The sequence below is a fragment of the Salmo trutta genome, chromosome 2 (genome assembly GCF_901001165.1).
Source record: "Salmo trutta chromosome 2, fSalTru1.1, whole genome shotgun sequence".
Taxonomy (NCBI): domain Eukaryota; kingdom Metazoa; phylum Chordata; class Actinopteri; order Salmoniformes; family Salmonidae; genus Salmo; species Salmo trutta.
In genome coordinates this window covers 55,898,379-55,918,394 of record NC_042958.1, presented here as the reverse complement: position 1 = coordinate 55,918,394, position 20,016 = coordinate 55,898,379, and the positions used below count along the sequence as shown (strand labels likewise).

At 40.9% G+C, this 20,016-nt stretch overlaps 1 protein-coding gene across 2 annotated transcripts in view; it reads left to right on the top strand.

Annotated features, from left to right (window-relative positions):
* slc39a11 (solute carrier family 39, member 11) overlaps positions 1 to 20,016 on the top strand; it is a 156,011-nt gene that overhangs the window by 98,344 nt on the left and 37,651 nt on the right. For both annotated transcript variants that reach the window (XM_029706240.1, XM_029706235.1), the window contains exon 6: positions 15,558 to 15,740. In XM_029706240.1, coding sequence (XP_029562100.1) covers positions 15,558 to 15,740 — 183 coding nt within the window. The remainder of the gene's footprint in view (positions 1 to 15,557; positions 15,741 to 20,016) is intronic.

The following is a 20,016-nucleotide window of genomic DNA, read 5'->3' as shown; positions in this document are numbered from 1 at the left end:
GTATTAATAGACTATGTACACTAGTTTATTACCACACAGTATTAATAGACTATGTAAACAGTATTATTAGACTATGTACACTGTAGTTTATTACCACACAGTATTAATAGACTATGTACACTGTAGTTTATTACCACACAGTATTAATAGACTGTGTAAACAGTTTTATTAGACTATGTACACTGTAGTTTATTACCACACAGTATTAATAGACTGTGTACACTGTAGTTTATTACCACAGTATTAATAGACTATGTACACTGTAGTTTATTACCACACAGTATTAATAGACTGTGTACACTGTAGTTTATTACCACACAGTATTAATAGACTGTGTACACTGTAGTTTATTACCACAGTATTAATAGACTATGTACACTGTCGTTTATTACCACACGGTATTATTAGACTATGTACACTGTAGTTTATTACCACAGTTTTATTAGACCATGTACACTGTAGTTTATTACCACACAGTATTATTAGACCATGTACACTGTAGTTTATTACCACACAGTATTAATAGACTATGTACACTGTAGTTTATTACCACACAGTATTAATAGACTATGTACACTGTAGTTTATTACCACAGTATTAATAGACTATGTAAACAGTATTATTAGACCATGTACACTGTAGTTTATTACCACACAGTATTATTAGACTATGTACACTGTAGTTTATTACCACACAGTATTAATAGACTATGTACACTGTAGTTTATTACCACACAGTGTTATTAGACTATGTAAACAGTATTATTAGACTATGTACACTGTAGTTTATTACCACACAGTATTAATAGACTGTGTAAACAGTTTTATTAGACTATGTACACTGTAGTTTATTACCACACAGTATTAATAGACTATGTACACTGTAGTTTATTACCACACAGTATTAATAGACTATGTACACTGTAGTTTATTACCACACAGTATTAATAGACTATGTACACTAGTTTATTACCACACAGTATTAGACTATGTACACTGTATTCCAAGGCTTCTGCTACTTCACTATCACACTCTCTTGCATGCTTTATCCTCTGTCTTCTGTCTCTCTCTCTCTCTCTCTCTCTGTCTTTCTCTCACACACCCTCTCTTTCTCTTTCTTGCGAATACACATTCACAAAGGCAAACACACACTTATACTCAAACGAACCTTGGACTCTGACGGCTTGATGCCTTGTCCCTTGTGGTTGGCCTATGTTGACCGAGTGAGTGAGAGTATGAGTGAGTGAGTGAGAGTATGAGTGAGTGAGTGAGAGTATGAGTGAGTGAGTGAGAGTATGAGTGAGTGAGTGAGAGTATGAGTGAGTGAGTGAGAGTATGAGTGAGTGAGTGAGAGTATGAGTGAGTGAGTGAGAGTATGAGTGAGTGAGTGAGAGTATGAGTGAGTGAGTGAGAGTATGAGTGAGTGAGTGGAGGTATGAGTGAGTGAGTGGAGGTATGAGTGAGTGAGTAGAGGTATGAGTGAGTGAGTGAGTGAGTAGAGGTATGAGTGAGTGAGTGAGTGAGTGAGTGAGTGAGTGAGTAGAGGTATGAGTGAGTGAGTGGAGGTATGAGTGAGAGTATGAGTGAGTGAGAGTGAGTGAGTGAGAGTATGAGTGAGTGAGAGTATGAGTGAGTGTATGAGTGAGTGTATGAGTGAGAGTATGAGTGAGTGAGTGAGAGTATGAGTGAGTGAGTGGGAGTATGAGTGAGTGAGTGGGAGTATGAGTGAGTGAGTGGGAGTATGAGTGAGTGAGTGGGAGTATGAGTGAGTGAGTGATGAGTGAGTGAGAGAGAAACAAACACCATTGTAAATACAACCCATATTTGTTTATTTATTTTCCCTTGTGTACTTTAACTATTTGCACATCATTACAGCACTGTATATAGACATAATAAGACATTTGAAATGTCTTTATTATTTTTGGAACTTTTGTGAGTGTAATGTTTACTGTTTATTATCCGTTTCATTTTCTTTGGCAATGTAAACACATGTTTCCCATGCCAATAAAGCCCATTACATTGAAATTGAATGGAGAGAGAGAATAGCCACACTCTGAGAATAAATAGCGACACTCCTCCTTTGTAAGGGTACATTATTTCTTCTGTTTAGTGCCTCACTTCCACTGGGAATCAAGATACATGTAAAAAACAAGTACTTTTTTTATCACAACAATTTGTTCTCACTGCACTTTTCCCAGGTTGGTTTGATGCTCCCCAATCAAAAAAACAAGATAAAAACTTGCCAGTAACCAAAAAAAACGAAAGTTGGTATTTGATTTTGTGATTAAAGCTCATAACGTGATACTTACAGGCAAAAGTTAAAGGATGGTTTCTAATTGTCTCTATTAAAGGCACGGGGATGGGGATTGGTAATAAGAATGGAAACTAGGGGAGGGTGGTTGTGTGTGTGTGTGTGTGTGCGTGCGTGCGCGGGGGGGGGGGGTTATATGACAAGGATACATCAGGTGAGAGGTTGGGGGAGGGAATTCTGTTTTTTAACTGCAGGTTCTTTAAAGGCATGAAGATGTGGAACTATATTAAGGAAGGAGATGACGGGAGTATAGTGGTGTGTGACTGAAGAATGTACGTCACAAGTAGGAGGGCGGAAATGATTTCTTCTATTTTCAAATCAAATTAAAATGTGTTAGTCACATGTTTCGTAAACAACAGGTGTGGACTAACAGTGAAATGTTTACATACAGGCCTTTTCCCAACGATGCAGAGAAAAATATAACAGAGTCTTAATAGAGAAGTAAAACACGTAATAATAGATACAATGAGTAACGAGCACTTGACTATATACAAGGGGTACCAGTACTGAGTCCATGTGCCGGGGTACGAGGCAAATGAGCTAGATATGTACACATAACTAGGAATAAGAGGGGTGGTTGAGGGGACGTAGCTGTAGGGATGTCGTTTTATTCAAAAAAGGTTGGCAAATGCTGAATGATTGGTAAGCTGTTTGGCTGCTGGTGGCGGGCGAGTAATGTCAACACTCAGCTAACTACACCAATTTAGCATAACAGGCACGCAAACAATGTTTGTGTGTTTTAAGCTTCACTGCGTTCCTGTCGGTGGCAGAGGCATGAAGGCACCCTGCAGTGATGTGTTAATTAGCTCAGAGCTACAGTGGGGTCTGAAAGTATTGACACCCTTGATAAAGATGAGCAAAAATGACTATAAAATACATCATTCAAATACTGAGCTATATTGTATGCTTAAAGAAAACATTTTATAGTAATACAATTGATCAGAGAAAGAGACTTTGTTTAACAAGTAATATTATTTTTTTCTCAAAAAGGTAACTTAGGTGTCAAAATTATTGATACGCCAGTTTTCAATACCTTTTAATATCTCACATTGCAAGGTACCTGCACTGAGTCCATTTCTGTTTTATGAGTTGGAAAACACATTGAGAGGAATCTTAGACCACTCCTCCGTACATAATCCTTCCAGATGGTTGATATCCTTCGTCTGCGCTTATGGACTGCCGTCTTCATTTAAATCAAATCAAAGTTTATTTGTCACGTGCGCCGAATACAACAGGTGTAGACCTTACAGTGAAATGCTTACTTACAGACACTGATTTTGTGGCCAGTTAACCATTTCTTTGTGGATCTTGACGTGAGCTTGGGGTTATTGTCTTGCTGGAAGAGCCACTTGCGGCCAAGTTTCAGCTTCCTGGCAGAGGCAACCAGGTTTTAGGACTAAAATGTTCTGGTTCTGGGTAAAGTTCATGATGCCCCAGCACCAGTGGACGCAAAATAGCCCCATAACATCAAAGATCCACCACCATATTTTACAGTAGGGATGATGCATATGCATTGTTATTTCGAAGGCCAAACCCACCAATGACCATAGCACCGGTTCTAATCCAACTGCCAATTTCGTTTAGCAAACGCCAGGTGGTGCTATGGTTGGATGACATGAAAATAAAGGTATTTGGTCATGCACACCAGCGGTGGGTTTCGCCTTTGAAAGAACAATGCATATGCAGAAAATACATAATAATTTGGTCAACATAAATAATATTCATATTTTGGCTTTGACCGAAACGCATTTAGATGCATCTGTAAATGATGGGCAAATGAACATTTATGGATATAGTCTACTTAGAAGGGACAGGAATAGGAATGGTAGGGGTGTAGCACTGTATATTCAGAGTCATATACCTTTTTAAGAGGAGGGATGACCTTAATATATGTCAAGTAGAAGCACTATGGGCTCAAGTACATCTGCCTCACCAGGCAGCCATATTGGTGGGATGTGTGTGTAGACCTCCTAGCTCTAAGGTGTCCTATTTGGATGACTTATGTACTGGGTTTGACCAGGCCACAGATAGCAACAGATATGTATTTATCTTGGGTGATTTTAATATAATTTGGAAGGTTCACAATAATTCGAATAGAGCAAAATTGATGAGATATGCCGAGAACTGTGGTTTGAAACAAAAGGTTAATGATACTACTAGATTATCAATTAAGTTGGGTCATCGTTCAGATACATGCATTGATCAGATTTTCTGTAATATACCATTGCAATGCTTAAAAGCCAGATCAATGCCAGTGGGCCGGACAGATTATAATATTGTGACCATAACCACGCACACCAAGGTTCCAAAGAAACCCCCTAGGATTGTGGTCAAAATGATTTGGCTGCTGTACCCTGGGAGCTGATTTATCTAGAGAATGATTTACATCACGCTACAGAATGTTTTATTGATTTGCTCACTGAGGTAATGGACCATCATGCCCCTATAAGAAAGAGTACAGTTGGTGCTCGTCCATCTCCATGGATTGATGATGAACTGGGTGAGGATTTTTGTCAATGAAACATGGCAAAAGTCTTAGCAGCCAAGTCAAAATTAGAAATTGATGAACAGAATTATAGAACATTACGGAATTATGCAGTTAAATTGAATCGAAAGAAAAAAAAGTTATTTTACAAAAATGCTTTTATTGATTGTAAAAATGATTGTAAAAAGTTATGGAACACAGTTAAGGGCTTACTTGGTACATGTATCTCATCATGCCCATCTAGTGTGGAGGTTGACGGGAGAATAATAACAAAACCAGTTGATATTGCCAATCATTTTGCAAATTATTTTACAAAGAAAATTAATTTACTGAGCAACAGTGTGAACATACATTCTTCCAAACAAGCTATTGTCCAATGGATTGATGATCATATTATGAGCAACAAGACCTTCTCTTTTAGTTTGCAAACGGTGTCAGTGGAGGAGGTGTTAAACCTATTGAAGTCATTACCTGATGGTAAATCTACAGGTTTTGGTCTTATGGACAATTTTTTGCTTCGCTGTGCTGCTCCCCAGATTGCAGTTCCACTGAGATACATATTTAATTGGTCACTGGAAAAGGGTATGTTTGCAAATGTATGGAAGCATGCGAAACTGTGTCCTATTCCGAAAGACAGCAAAGAACCCATTACTCCTGCCAATAGTCGACCAATTAGTCTGCTCCCTACACTCAGTAAGATATTGGAGGGTATTGTGAGTAGACAAATGTGGGAGTACATGGAAAAGAATTATCTGATTACAGCCAATCAGCATGCTTATCGCAAACACCATTCCATTACCACTGCATTGGTTGACATGACTGATCAGTGGCTCAATGCTATGGATAATGGCACGTTTGTGGGTGTACTATTTTTAGATTTCAGTGCAGCATTTGATTTAGTTCATCATGAAATAATTTTGACAAAATTAATGCATTTTGGTTTTAAGGAGGTAGCATTGAATTGGGTACAGTCATATCTAACTGACAGGAAACAGTCCACCTATATCAATGGTTCATTTTCTTCCCCTCGTGTTAAACTGTGGAATACCGCAGAGCAGCTGCCTTGGGCCACTTCTTTATTTAATATATACCAACCACCTTCCCTATGCCTTAGCTGAAACTCAAGCTACTATATTTGCAGATGATACTACAATTTATGCAGCAAGACAATCGGTTCAACAGGTACAGCAAGCTTTACAAGGAGATTTGGAGAATATCAGGGAGTGGGTTTGCCAGAACAAACTTGTTTTAAACACCAAGAAAACCAAAGTTAAGTTGGTCTGTTCCACTAGGAAAAGGCCAAAACAGCATGGGATACAATTAAGTATGGAAGGAGTACAAATTGAAGAAGTGGAAGAAACCAAACTATTGGAAGTGCAGTTAGACAACTGCTTATCATGGTCGTCTCAAATAACTAATCTATGTAAAAAAAAAAAAAATATTAAAACAGCATGCATAATCAGAAGGATAGCTAAATATTTACCAGGAAAAAATCTTATGCAAGTAACACAAGTATTAATTGAGAGTCAGGTGAACTACTGTTCTGTGGTCTGGGGAAATGCATCATCAGGTGAAGTTAGGAGGATGCAGATTGCACAGAACAAAGCAGCAAGGATTGTTTTAAGGTGGAGATATGGTTCTTCTGTTGCAGTCATGCGCAATGTTCTTGGTTGGTCATCAATCGACAAGATAATTGGAAAAAAAACATGCTTATTTTATTTCATAATATACATCATTTAAAACGGCCAAGTTCTATTCACAACGGTATTCAGTTGGTAAGAGACAGACATTCCGTAAATACTAGGAATAGATTGTCCACCATCTATGCGTTATCCAGACAGAAAAGAGAAATAGGCAAAAGAACATTTAGATTAAGAGCATTAAAGAAATGGAATAAATTAACTGAGCAAACCAGAAACCTTTCAATATATACATTTAAACGTTATTTTAAAACCATTTAAATATAATACATAGAAATATTGTGGGACTATAGTTATAGTTATAGAATCAATATTTTTTAGATTGAGTATTTATTGGGTCATTATGTTAGTATATTATGTATGTTTGTAATAGTGTGTTATATGTGAAAATGTGTTTGCATTATAAATTGTATTTTAATGTTTAAGGACTCTTGGAAGATTAGTCCAAAAGGGGACTAAAGGAGATCCAAATCAAATAATTGGACCAAATTATCAGGAAATTAACAGCTATTTTTTAAAGAAGGCTGTTGACCACCTTAGAAGGCTGTTGACCCCGGAATCCTTGAACCCTGACCCCCCCCCCCCCCCAATATGTGACAAAAAGTTAGTCGTCTGGACACTGTTAATCATGTTTTCCTCTCCTGTTCATATAGAAAAAAGGCAACTGTTAGCCTATGTAAAGTCCATATCAATAGGCTATCGGTCATTATAAACTGGGTGATTCGAAACCTGAATGCTGGTTGGCTGACAGCCGTGGTATATTAGACCGTATAAAACGTGTATGACAAAAATGTATTTTTACTGCTCTAATTAGGTTGGTAACCAGTTTATAATAGCAATAAGGCACCTCAGGGGTTTGTGGTTTATGGCCAATATACCACGGCTAACGGCTGTATCCAGGCACTCTGCGTTGCGTCGTGCGTAAGGACAGCCCTTAACCGTGGTATGTTGGCCATTTGGGGCGGCAGGTAGCCTAGTGGTTAGAGCATTGGACTAGTAACCGAAAGGTTGCAAGATCGAATCCCCGAGCTGACAAGGTAAAAATATGTCGTTCTGCCCCTGAACAAGGCAGGGGCAGAATGATGGCCACTGTCCCTAGGCTGTCATTGAAAATAAGAATTTGTTCTGCAGCCTTTGCCTAGTTAAATAAAGGTAAAAATAAATTGAAAGAAAATTAACTTTAACAAATTTGAAATAAATTGTCTTTGTGCACGTTATTAATGAATGTATTAGTAGGCTTATGGATGGCATTTTTCAAGTAATTGACCCAACCCTGTTTTATTTATTCTGTCTAAAAGGAAGGCAACGAATGCAGCACATTTTTATTTATTTTATACATTATTCTACCCATATGAACTCATATTTTGGGGGGCATAAGTGAACCAATATATGAGAGTGTTCAGACAGGTTTAATCACGTTTCACCACAGAAGACATATGAAAGCTTTCGCAAGTTTTACCACGGAAGAGATATGAGAGCCTTCACGAGTTTCACCACAGAAGAGATATGAGAGCGTTCTCGAGTTTTGCCAAGGAGCCACCAGCGCACACGCCTTGTTCCCTCGCCAATCGCACACACTTAGGCGCGCGTGTGGGCGAAAGAGTTGCCGACAAGGTTTTCGCTTCTGCTGCGGCCTTCACTGTAAAGTATAACACATTGTTTGTGTGTGGCGGAGCCAGAGTGTGATGAAGAGGAGGAGGATTGGGAGGGTAATAACAGCCAGGCAGCCGAGCGAGGAGGCGAGACTGATTTAGGGTCAGGAGGTCAAGCTGTCTGCTTTAGTTGGAAGAGGGAGGAAGACCGGGAGGAAAGAAGACAAGGTAGGAATTGAAAGCAAGGATGGGGAGAGCAAACAAAATGAGGGAGAGCAGCAGTGTGTCCATGTGGGCAGTTTATTTTCCAAATGGCAAACAAGTGAGTTGTAGGATAGTGTGTAGCCTACTAAACGAGATGATTGGAGATCAATCCTAAGTATCTCCTTTAAAAGCCACATACAGTGCCTTCAGAAAGTGTTCGTACCCCTTGACTTTTTTCAATCAATCAATCAAATGTATTAATAAAGCCCTTTTTACATCAGCAAATGTCACAAAGTGTTTATACAGAAACCCAGGCCAAAACTCCTAAGAGCAAGCAATGTAGATATAGAAGCGTGGTGGCTAGGAAAAACTCCCTAAAAAGTCAGGAACCTAGGAAGAAACCTAGAGAGGAATCAGGCACTGAGGTGTGGCTTTTTTTATTCATGGAAAATTAAACAATATATAAATTAGATAAGTATTCATCCCCCTGAGTCAATAGATGTTAGAATCACCTTTGGCAGCGATTACAGAGGTGAGTCTTTCTGGGTAAGTCTCTGTGATTGTACAATATTTCTCCATTATTCTTAAAAAAATGTGTCAAGCTCTGGCAAGTTGTTTGTTGATCATTGCCAGACGCCATTTTCCAGTTTTTCCATAGATTTTCAAGCTGATTTAAGTTAAAACTGTAACTAGGCCAGTCAGGAACATTCAATTTCATCTTGGTAAGCAATTTTAGTCTATATTTGTTCTTGTGTTTTAGTTTCTTGTTCTGCTGAAAGGTGAATTGTTCTCCCAGTGTCGGTTGAAAAGCAGACTGAACCAGCTCTATTCAGTTTATTTTTATCAACAAAAAAAACTCCCTTCCCCTAACATGATGCAATGACCACCATTCTTGAAAATATGAAGTGGTACTCAGTGATGTGTTGAGTTGGATTGGCCCCCAAGCAGAAGACTTATTCTGGACAAAAATGTATTTGCCACATTTTTTGCAGTATTACTTTAGTGCCTTATTGCAAACAGGAAGCATTTTTTAATTTGTTATTATTCTGTACAGGATTCCTTCTTTTCACTCTATCATTTATGTTATTATTGTGGAGTAACTACAATGTTGTTGGTCCATCCTCAGTTTTCTCCTATCGTAGCCATTAAACTGTTTTAAAGTCACCATTTTCGTCATGGTGAAATCCCACAGCGGTTTACTTCCTCTCCGGCAACGGTTTTAGGAATGACGCCTGTATCTTTGTTGTGACTGGGTGTATTGATACACCATCCAAAGTGTAAAATGAATAACTGCACCATGCTCAAAGGAATTCCATGTCTGTTTTTTACCCATCTACCAATGGGTGCCCTTCTTTGCCACCCATAGGTTGAGTCTGTGCTTTAAATTCACTGCTCGACAGAGGGACCTTAAAGATAATTGTGTATGTGGGGTACAGAGATGGGGCAGTCATTTAAAAATCCTATTAAACACTATTATTGCACACAAGTTGAGTCCATGCAAGTTATGTAACTTGTTAATCACATTTTTACTCCTGGACTCATTTAGGCTTGCCATAACAAAACGGTTGAATACTTATTGACTCAAGACATTTCAGCTTTTCACTTTTAATTTATTTGGAAACATTTCTAAAACCTAATTCCCCTTTGACATTATGGGGTATTGTGTGTAGATGAGTGACACGAAATCTCAATTGAATCAATTTTAAATTCCGGCATTAGCACAAAATGTGGAAATGGTCAAGGGGTGTGAATACTTTCTGAAGGCACTGTACTTAGCAAGGACCTCTCCATTCTCTTAGACTCACATGGGTAGATGAGCTTCTGCCCGTCAATAGGGAGAGATCGTTGTGGCACTCACACGGTTAGGGTTCAATCAGCCTGTAGGTGTTAGGAACAATGGTAGCAGTAGAGAGATGCGGTGTGAGTGCTAAATGTACTACAGTACATGATACATAATATACACATGCGTTATTAGGCCTATACAGCGACAGTGCCAGCGACAGTCCCAGGGACAGTGCATAACCCATAACACCAAATTGGGCAAAAGGCAAACAGCAGGTTTACTTCCATTTATATCTGTTCCCAAAGTGGCCTGGACACAACACCAGAGTCTGTAACCGTTTCTATGGTGACGTGTCAATGGAAAGTGTGTCAGTGTAGTAATGAGAAGTCATTGCAACTGTTAACTGCTTTACGTATATAAAGCGGAGGGCTGCGTGGTCCATTCTTTTTCAATGAAGCGAGAGACGGTGGGCGATATTCTATCCAGGCAGGGCGGCTCTCGTGCACGTGAAAGCCGCTCAGCCGAGCTTCTCGCACGTGGATAATGTTTGTTCACTTTGATCGCTTTCGCCCTCCACGTTTCATCATCGCTCTGTGTCCACAAAGCGATTAATGTAGAGCAATTAGGAAAGTTAGACTCTTTTCATAAGTATGCACTAGTAGCCTAAACCACGGCTGAGTAGACCCCTGATTACCTTCCTTTTACCCGGTGTAGATGGGGTGGTGGGGTCTTTGTCTCTTCGTTTCCCACTCAGTGAAGCGTACGTGCGTAGAAGAAGCTTATTTCAAAATTCATCTCAGGTCTGTGTGTATGTGTCATACACACAGGCACAAGGATGAGATGACAGCCACGGTAAGCCTGGAGAGATGACATGGCCCGATGCAGTTTATTTTGAGGTCTGTTACAAAAGTCACAATCTACAGCAGTGATTCCCTAAATGTGGTTGAACTGTGGTCAAGTGTCTGTGTGTTGTGTGTCCCCCACCCCATTTACTTTGTAATACGTGACCCATTAGCCTGTGGAGAAAAAATATTGTTTTATGAGTCAGGGGAGTGTGTGTGTATATGTGTGTGCACGCGGTCAAGGTCAAAATGAGAGACTAGTGTTAATATTCCCAATGAGCACGTCCCACTGATCTGTCACTCAAAGTGATTGACAGGTAAAATAGCTGTACTGGAGATTGGCAATCAAACCTCGCCAAATAGAATCCACAGGGACGTTCAGCACACACACTCCTGATGAGCCCTCAGCGTCAGGAGATCAACAATGGCAGTAGAAATTGCTCATCCATTCCATGGATGCTTAAATTGTAAAATGTTCGCCTCATTTCAGTTTGTGACAAAACAAGTAATGTATAGTGTAGGGAATCATTGTACAATCTGATTCGCTGTTAAATATCTTTTCAATAACCAAGCTGGTGTTCAAAACTGAAAGTAAAAAGACACACAAGTTAAACTTGTGGAGATGGGAAGTAAAGCCAGGAGGGGGAGATAAAAAGAAGAAATTAAAATAATATTCAGCCTACAGTAAGTCTTGTTGCAATTCAACTAGTTTCCAAGAGAGTGCTGCATTTCACCTGTAACCCCTTTAAAGGATAGGTAGCATAAACATAACGTGGATTTGCATTAGTATACCCATCAATAGTCCAAATGCGAAGTTACTCTTCTCTCTTTCAAGTTATTACATAAAAGCGAACAGAATGCCAGAGTCATGCCAGAAAATGTTTTTGCGAGGTGTGACCTAATACGGAGGACCTGTAATATGGAGGACCCGGCAAGCCAGCCTATACACTATAATGTAAACTCCAACAGAAAGAACTTCAAATTAAACCAAATCGGTTGCACTCATGACTACTGGTTTCAATAAAATGTTCTGCCAACTTATAAGCAAATACTTTATGTATGTATTGTTACAAATCAGTTTGCAAGGTTTCTAGCCAACTAGCCTGCTAACGTTAACCCTAACGGCCTGTTAATGTTACGTTAGCACTGCATTAGTCAGCCAGTTTCTATCAACACCTATCTTACAGCTACATTAAAGTAAACCAATGTTTTGGAAATAAATAATGCCATCTAACCAGTTATCAAATAGTGTTACCGGTAAATGCAGTTATCTTAGCCAGCAACCCAGTCAGCTAAAGTTAGTTATATTAGCCTGCTAGCTAGCCTAGACTGCTAATTAGTCTATCTATAGTGAGGTAAATCAAAATGTAGGCAATAATCCAGAGGCGGCAGTGGGCACAGGAGTTGAGGGGAAAGAGTCAACAATAAGTCTACGATCGGAGGAAGGCTCCAGGCAGAGGGAAAGGATCACAACAGCACAGTCAGTCAGTTGAAAGATGTTGAAAAACTCTGGTAGCCTACTTCACGGAGATCATACGTCCCTCACGTGTGGGGAATCTGATTGGTTGTTTACATCATACCTCATGTATGGCGGATTTTAGCTCACCACTGCCATCACTTGGTCTGCATGGCTAGTGGCTAACGTTAGCCAACTCAAGCTAGCTAACACAGAGTAGATTCTCCATATGATGTTGAGAAATGGTGCATTGTGGGTAGTTTTGAAGATATCCGGAAATAAATAAGCTATGTTATTAAGTCTTTGACCACACTGTTTTGTTACTTTAGTGAGTAAAACTTCATGCTTCCTACCCTTTTAAGTTTCAGATAAGTAAAGTGGGAATCACTTTCTACTCTCTCCGTTGGCACTTCCTCCTTAGCTTTTAATATTATTCTCTCTCGCTCGCTCGCTCTCTCCTCTCTCTCTCTACCTACCTCTCTCCCTTAGCAACTCATAATAAAATGAATAGGCCTAAATGATAGAACATGGTGATCTAAGTGCTCTCGTTTGTCCCAGTATTTTCTTCCTAAGAGAGCATTTACACAAGGAAGGTTAGACCTTCTTGTACCTGTGTAATAGTAGCCTAAACCATGGCTCACATAGACCCCTGTATCTTGTCCTCCTACCCGGTGTAGATGGGTAAGTGGGGTCTTTGTCCCTCTTTTCCCTATTCAATGAAGTTTGTGTGTGTGCACATGCTTGTGTGCGCGTGTGTTCCTGGCTCTTATTCCCAGTGATCAGAGAGATTAGTAGGTTAGTGATAGAATCGATTTGTTTCTACTCTAAAGGGGTTGGCTGTGGGGGTCTGGAACCCATCACTGTAATCAATCAGCCCCCTGACACACACACACACACACACACACACACACACACACACACACCCACTCAACCCCGTCTCCCGACCACTTCCAGGCTAATTTCAAGATGAGAGCCAGAGAAGTGGGCACCCGAGCACAGCGGACGTCTCTTGGCAGCCACGTGCAAATGCTTTTCTCCGGCTCGTATGCTAGGTTAACCCACGCTAACGTCCCCATATGGGAATATGGTACACCCCAGTTAGGGGGCACAGAGCCATGCTGACATGAAGCCTTCTGAGCACCAGCCTTTCATCTGTTTCCAGTTGCTCTCTTTTTCTCATTATTTATCTCCCCTACTCACGTAACTTATGTAATAGTAACTAATAACATTCCTGTTAGAGTAAGTCATCTTAGTTTAGCTGATTTAAAAGGACACCCACTACCTAGAGTAATCAAACGTATCAAAATTAGTACTACACTGATGACGCATAGCTGCCACATTGCCTTCTGCTCGTCTGGCTCACTGCTCTGAAGACTTTATTGGTGTCGGGGGTGAATAGGGGAAAGAGGGATTGGTGGCTATTAGACAACAAAAATAAATGTATAGGTCCGATCAGTGGTGGAAAAAGTACTCCGTTGTCATACTTCAGTAAAAGTAAAGATACCTTAAAAGAAAATGACTCAAGTCACCCAGTAACATACTACTTGAGTAAAGCCTAAAAGTATCTAATAAAGTGTAGTGGTGGAATTTATTATTTTTATTTAACCTTTATTTAACTCGTCAAGTCAGTTAAGAACAAATTCTTATTTACAATGATGGCCTACTGGTGAACAGTGGGTTAACTGCCTTGTTCAGGGGCATAATGACAGATTTTTACCTTGTCAGCTCGGGGATTCGATCCAGCAACCTTTCGGTTACTGGCCCAATGCTCTAACCACTAGGCTACCTGCCACGTAAAAAGTACTCAAGTGTTATACTTGAGTAAAAGTACAAAGAACTACTGGAGTATCTTATATTAAGAAAATCAGATGGGATGAATGTTTATTTTTTGTTTACTGTTAGTCAGGGCCACACTCCAACATTCCGACATAATTTAAAAAGACAGTATTTGTGTTTAGTGAGTCCCCCGGATAGGGCAGTAGGGATGAATACGCGTTATATTGATAGGTGCGTGAATTGGACCATATTTCTGTCGGTATTAGAGTAAAAAGTCAATATTTTCTTTAGGAATGTACAGTCGTGGCCAAAAGTTTTGAGAATGACACAAATATTAATTTTCACAATGTCTGCTGCCTCAGTTTGTTTGTTTGGCAATGTTATGAAGAGTGTTCAGATGAATTGCAATTACTTGCAGTCCCTCTTTGCCATGCAAATTAACTGAATCCCCTAAAAACATTTCCACTGCATTTCAGCCCTTCCACAAAAGGACCAGCAGACATCATGTTAGTGATTCTCTCGTTAACACAGGTGTGAGTGTTGACGAGGACAAGGCTGGAGATCACTCTGTCATGCTGATTGAGTTCGAATAACAGACTAAACCTATTGCGTGATAGTGAGAAGGAGAGTTGTCATGTGGGAAAACTGCTTTTTTCACTCGATCTGTCCAACTTATCACCTTATCGCCTCTAAAATGTAAATGAAACACTATAAAGAGTTTATATTATGTGTCATTACATACCAATTTGAAGGTTTGTGTCGAATTTGAATCAGATTTTTAGGGCAGTGCTAAAGTGATCTTCAGAAGTAAACAGCGGCTTTTGAGAGTCATGATAGCTTGCAGTGATGATGCAAAAAATGACTAGGTATCCCCCCTTACCCTGTCCCTTCTTGTTTTTAAACGGTGAGAGAAGTGCTACACCTGGTGGAGAGAGGCTGTAAGACAGAATTAGTTGCTTTATGCATGTTGATTGTTACGCCATGACACGTCACGATGTAACGTACAGCGTCGGAGGGGTCCGTTTTTTCAACTTTTCTCCAATACTATAGAGCCATTACCATGTCGATCAACGCTTGAATAGAAACGTAGTTCACACCCCAGATTTTGATGTCAACACAGTCGCTACAGTCCCATTAGTTTTCTTTGCAGCCTCATTTGAATGTCGCGGTTGCGCACATTTGTATGGAATGGGGTTAGCGTACATTAGTTAGACTTGCTTTCCATTAATAGTAACCGTTTTGATGATGAGGTCAGCTTCTCATCAGACCATTGCTTAATCGGGTTACCATTGCTTAATCGTCTTCTAATTGTGCTTAATTGTATTCTAATCTGAAAGATTGCTTAAAATTGGCAAGGACTGTATGTTGTAGCAATGTTGTCCAAATGTTGTGTCTTGTCTTCCTTACAGATAAGATTGAGAACGGAGGAGACGTGTACCAGAGGAGGAAAGGCCCCCACGTCGACGCTGGTTCCTCAGATTCCGAGGGACAGGAAGTGGGTAGCCGGCAACAGGAAGGGGCAGGGCAAACTGGAAGCAGATGGAGGCGCATCATCCTCCTGATCGTGGCGATCACCATCCACAACATCCCAGGTGAGAAGAAGAACCCACCACAGCCCAGTCTGTAATGCTCAGTCCCAAACCAACCCCTGCCACTAGCTCCTAGCCTCTAACCCTTAGCCCCTATCATATTTCTCTAGGCTATTCATGTTCATCTGAATCGGATAGGTTAGGTTGTTAGCAATCAGAAATATGGTAACAGATTGCTTTTGTGACACTTTCACCATATTGCTGAAGCTACACCTCAGAGGTAGCAGTGATTTCAAAGAGGTCATTTCAGAGGTCATGAGTGTGACTATTCTTAACTCTATTTCTTGAGCTGCATTGTTAATTAAGGGCTTGTTAGTAAGCATTTCACGGTAAGGTCTACACCAGTTGTATTCAGCGCATGTGTTTAGATTTGACAGGCTTTGGAGGCAGGAGCGTCCCCGTAATAGGGGCTGTGCGTGTTTGTGTGCACGTGAGTTGCGGGGAACTGCCCATGCAGGCTCTATGGATAATTCCCGCTATGGGAGGATGTACAAATTGAAAGATGGATCGATTTCCTTGTTGGAGTCATTGTTCAATACTTGAGGAGAAATATATATGTATTTTTTTAAACATTTTAGTCATTTAGCAGATGCTCTTATCCAGAGCCAATTACAGTAGTGAGTGCATACATTTTTGTATTTGTTTGTACTGGTCCCCCGTGGGAATCGAACCCCTGGTCAAGAATACATATACATGCCCGTCTGAAGTTTGCCAATGAACATCTGAATGATTCAGAGGACAACTGGTGAAAGTGTTGTGGTCAGATGAGACCAAAATGGAGCTATTTGGCATCAACTCAACTTGCCATGTTTGGAGGAGGAGGAATGCTGCCTATGACCCCAAGAACACCATCTTCACCGTCAAACATGGAGGTGGAAACATTATGCTTTGGGGGTGTTTTTCTGCTAAGGGGACAGGACAACTTCACCACATCATTTGACGGGGCCATGTACTGTCAAATCTTGGGTGAGAACCTCCTTCCCTCAGTCAGGGCATTGAAAATGGGTCGTGGATGGTTATTCCAGCATGACAATGACCCAAAACACACGGCCAAGGCAACAAAGGAGTATCTCAAGAAGAAGCACATTAAGGTCCTGGAGTGGCCTAGCCAGTCTCCAGACCTTAATCCCATAGAAAATCTGTGGAGGGAACTGAAGGTTCGAGTTGCCAAACGTCAGCCTCGAAACCTTAATGACTTGGAGAAGATCTGCAAAGAGGAGTGGGACAAAATCCCTCCTGAGATGTGTGCAAACCTGGTGGCCAACTACAAGAAACGTCTGACCTCTGTGATTGCCAACAAGGGTTTTGCCACCAAGTACTAAGTCATGTTTTGCAGAGGGGTCAAATACTTATTTCCCTCATTAAAATGGAAATCATTTTATAACATTTTTGACATGCATTTTTTCTGGATTTTTTGTTGTTATTCTGTCTCTCATTGTTCATATAAACCTACCATTAAAATTATAGACTGATCATTTCTTTGTAAGTGGGCAAACGTACAAAATCATTAGGGGATCAAATACTTTTTTCCCCCACTGTATACATTTAGGGTTATTATCATTTGAAATATGTTTTTTGGGGGCTTGAAATGATACGTGTGTCCTAGACACACAAAAAAAGCTAAAGCCCAGGTCCTGTAGATTTCGAATGGTAACACGTCAATATCGTGTCCACATGTGTTAATGAAATATGGATGAGGGGGAAAAAACTGTCCACAGAGAGAAGTTTCATTGATTCCTGTGTTCACCGGCAGTCTAGCCTGACTCGACGTGAATGGATGTGCATCCAGTTTAGTGGCGTGTTGGGTGAAGTTGCCCCTACACACTGATCTTGGGTCAGTTTTAGTATTTCACCAGTTGTGGTGAAGGTTAGAATTTGAGGAGGGGAAGCTGATCCTAGGTCTGTACCTAGGGGGAATTACACCCCAGAGAGGTCTTTTCCAGGAAGTGCGGATGAACGCTGATCAATATGAATATGCCTGGTGAAATACAGTCATCTGAATCAGCTCACGTAGCGACAATACACTAGTGACTATACAGACACATCATGAACCTGGTATGTCTTCATGTTTTCATGACAAGAACATGTTACAAGGCGTCAATTCAGAATAGTTTTATAGGGGTGACGGGATATCAGAGCTGGTGAAATGCATTCATTTGAAACAGCACCCGTAGTGACAATTACAGTGCAGATACAGGCATATCATTACACATTGTTAACCTGGTATATCACAATGTTATCATACATTTTTTTTAACATTTACATTTTAGTCATTTAGCAGATGCTCTTATCCAGAGCGACTTAGCCTTAAGTGCCTTGCTCAAGGGCACATCGGCAGATTGTTCACCTAGTCATGTCAGGGATTCAAACAAAAAGCTTTCGGTTACTGGTCCAATGTTCTTAACCGCTAGGCTAACTGCCTAGCATTCATGCTACAACGTGTCAATTCAGTTTCGATTTTGTTAGTGAGAGTATAGGCCTTCAAGCTGTTAAATGTGTTTCCACAGCTCACATTGGTAAATAGAGGCCTAACTAGCTTGTCCTGTACATGCAAATATGAGGTCTGATGATCAGTGAGGCAATGCGATGGCTCAGAGAGAGAGGACTGGGGACCAGTAGTTTGTTTGTTCGCATGCTAATGCTATCACGCTAATCCTCAGCATGTAAAATGATGCATGTGAGCTCTCCCGTACGTGTCAGCTGTGAGCTGTTGATTGATCACATTTTCCCTGTCTCCGATCCAACACCATTACTAGACAGACAGACCAGACGGCTGGCTGTTCATCGTGTTGGTATAGTGTTTCCCCATCCCGGCTGGTGTGGGCTGCTGGTCTGGACTGCTGGTCTGGACTGCTGGTGTGGACTGCTGGTCTGGACTGCTGGTGTGGACTGGACTGACATGAACCGCTCCACAGAACCCTTCTGAGGCTTATTATTTATGGAAGAATGGCTCGGTGACTGACTATGGGAAGGCTTCACCAGTCCCCTGTTAAGTTTTCCCACATTGAGCCCACCAAGCCATGCTGCTAGCTGTCCCTCCCCTGAGAGGTTTGTGTTTGTACTCTGGCATAACCAACAAGGAGTGTGACAGAGTTGGCTATGTGATTGACAGCTGAAGACTAGCGGTGGTGAATACAGATCACGTGCACATGCATGCATACACCCAACCCCCACACACGCATACACACACTCCCCCCTCTCCTCCAACATAACACTCACAATGAGCATTCTAACCTAACAAAATATTATGAGGAGCCAAATGAATAGGTTCTGTGTCAGTACATCCCATCAAAGGGAGTGAGAGAGCGAGCAGAGAGGAGGTAAAGACCGATAGAGGATGAGCCCAGACTCCATATGAGCTCGTTCTGGTCCTGTAGATTCACTATCGCCCAGCTCCAGGCTCTGCCCCAGACCCAGTGGACCAATCCAATCCCCCCCTTCAGCCGATGCTTGGCCGTGGCTGGCTGTAGGCCTGCGGCCTTTTCTTTGAAGTCTCGCTGTACGGCTTAATCTGCAGTCGTGTTTACAAGATCTTTGGGGATTTAGCTGAACCTCTGAAGTGTATAGTGTGGTGTTGGGCAGTATCCAGATGTTTATTGTTATTCCATCTTTCTCTCACCCCGGGATTTATGGTGTATCAGGCTTAGTACACAAGGGGGTGCCCAAAACTCAAAAAAGCCCATTGGGCGTCTATTACCATAATGCTAGCAAAATTAGCACACGTAATAATGAATTCCATGGAGGCTGCTAGCTAAATTTGCTAACGAGCGCAAAAAAAGTAAATTAATTGCAAAGACAAGTAATATAGCTCATAAATGTATTCATATATAGGTAGGAGCTATCGAATGTCATTTGTAGAGAGTTCGGACTTTAACAAGCAAATGTGAACAAGATACATTGTGCAAATGAACAAAGTTTAGATGCATGCAGTACTGGCTCTCCAGCAGTATGTCTACATGCTGTGTCTGTGTGGAGTCGCTAGGGCAACGGGCCTGCCTGCTCAGAGAAACTGGGAGGAGCAGACGGGCCAAGAATGGAGAGGAGAAAAAAATGCAAGGAAATCAAGATTGCAGTGGCTGCTGTACAAGCAAGTCATCCGAAGGGCTTTGACGTCTCAAACACGGCAGAAAGGTATTACTTCAGCCACTTACTTAGATAGCAAGTTAAACTAGGGGTCGAGTTAACTCATAATTATGCATTTTTTCACTCAGGAAAAAAACTATCTTGCTGCATTTTGTAAACGCAGATCTAATACACTTCTTATTGTAATTTCTGCTCG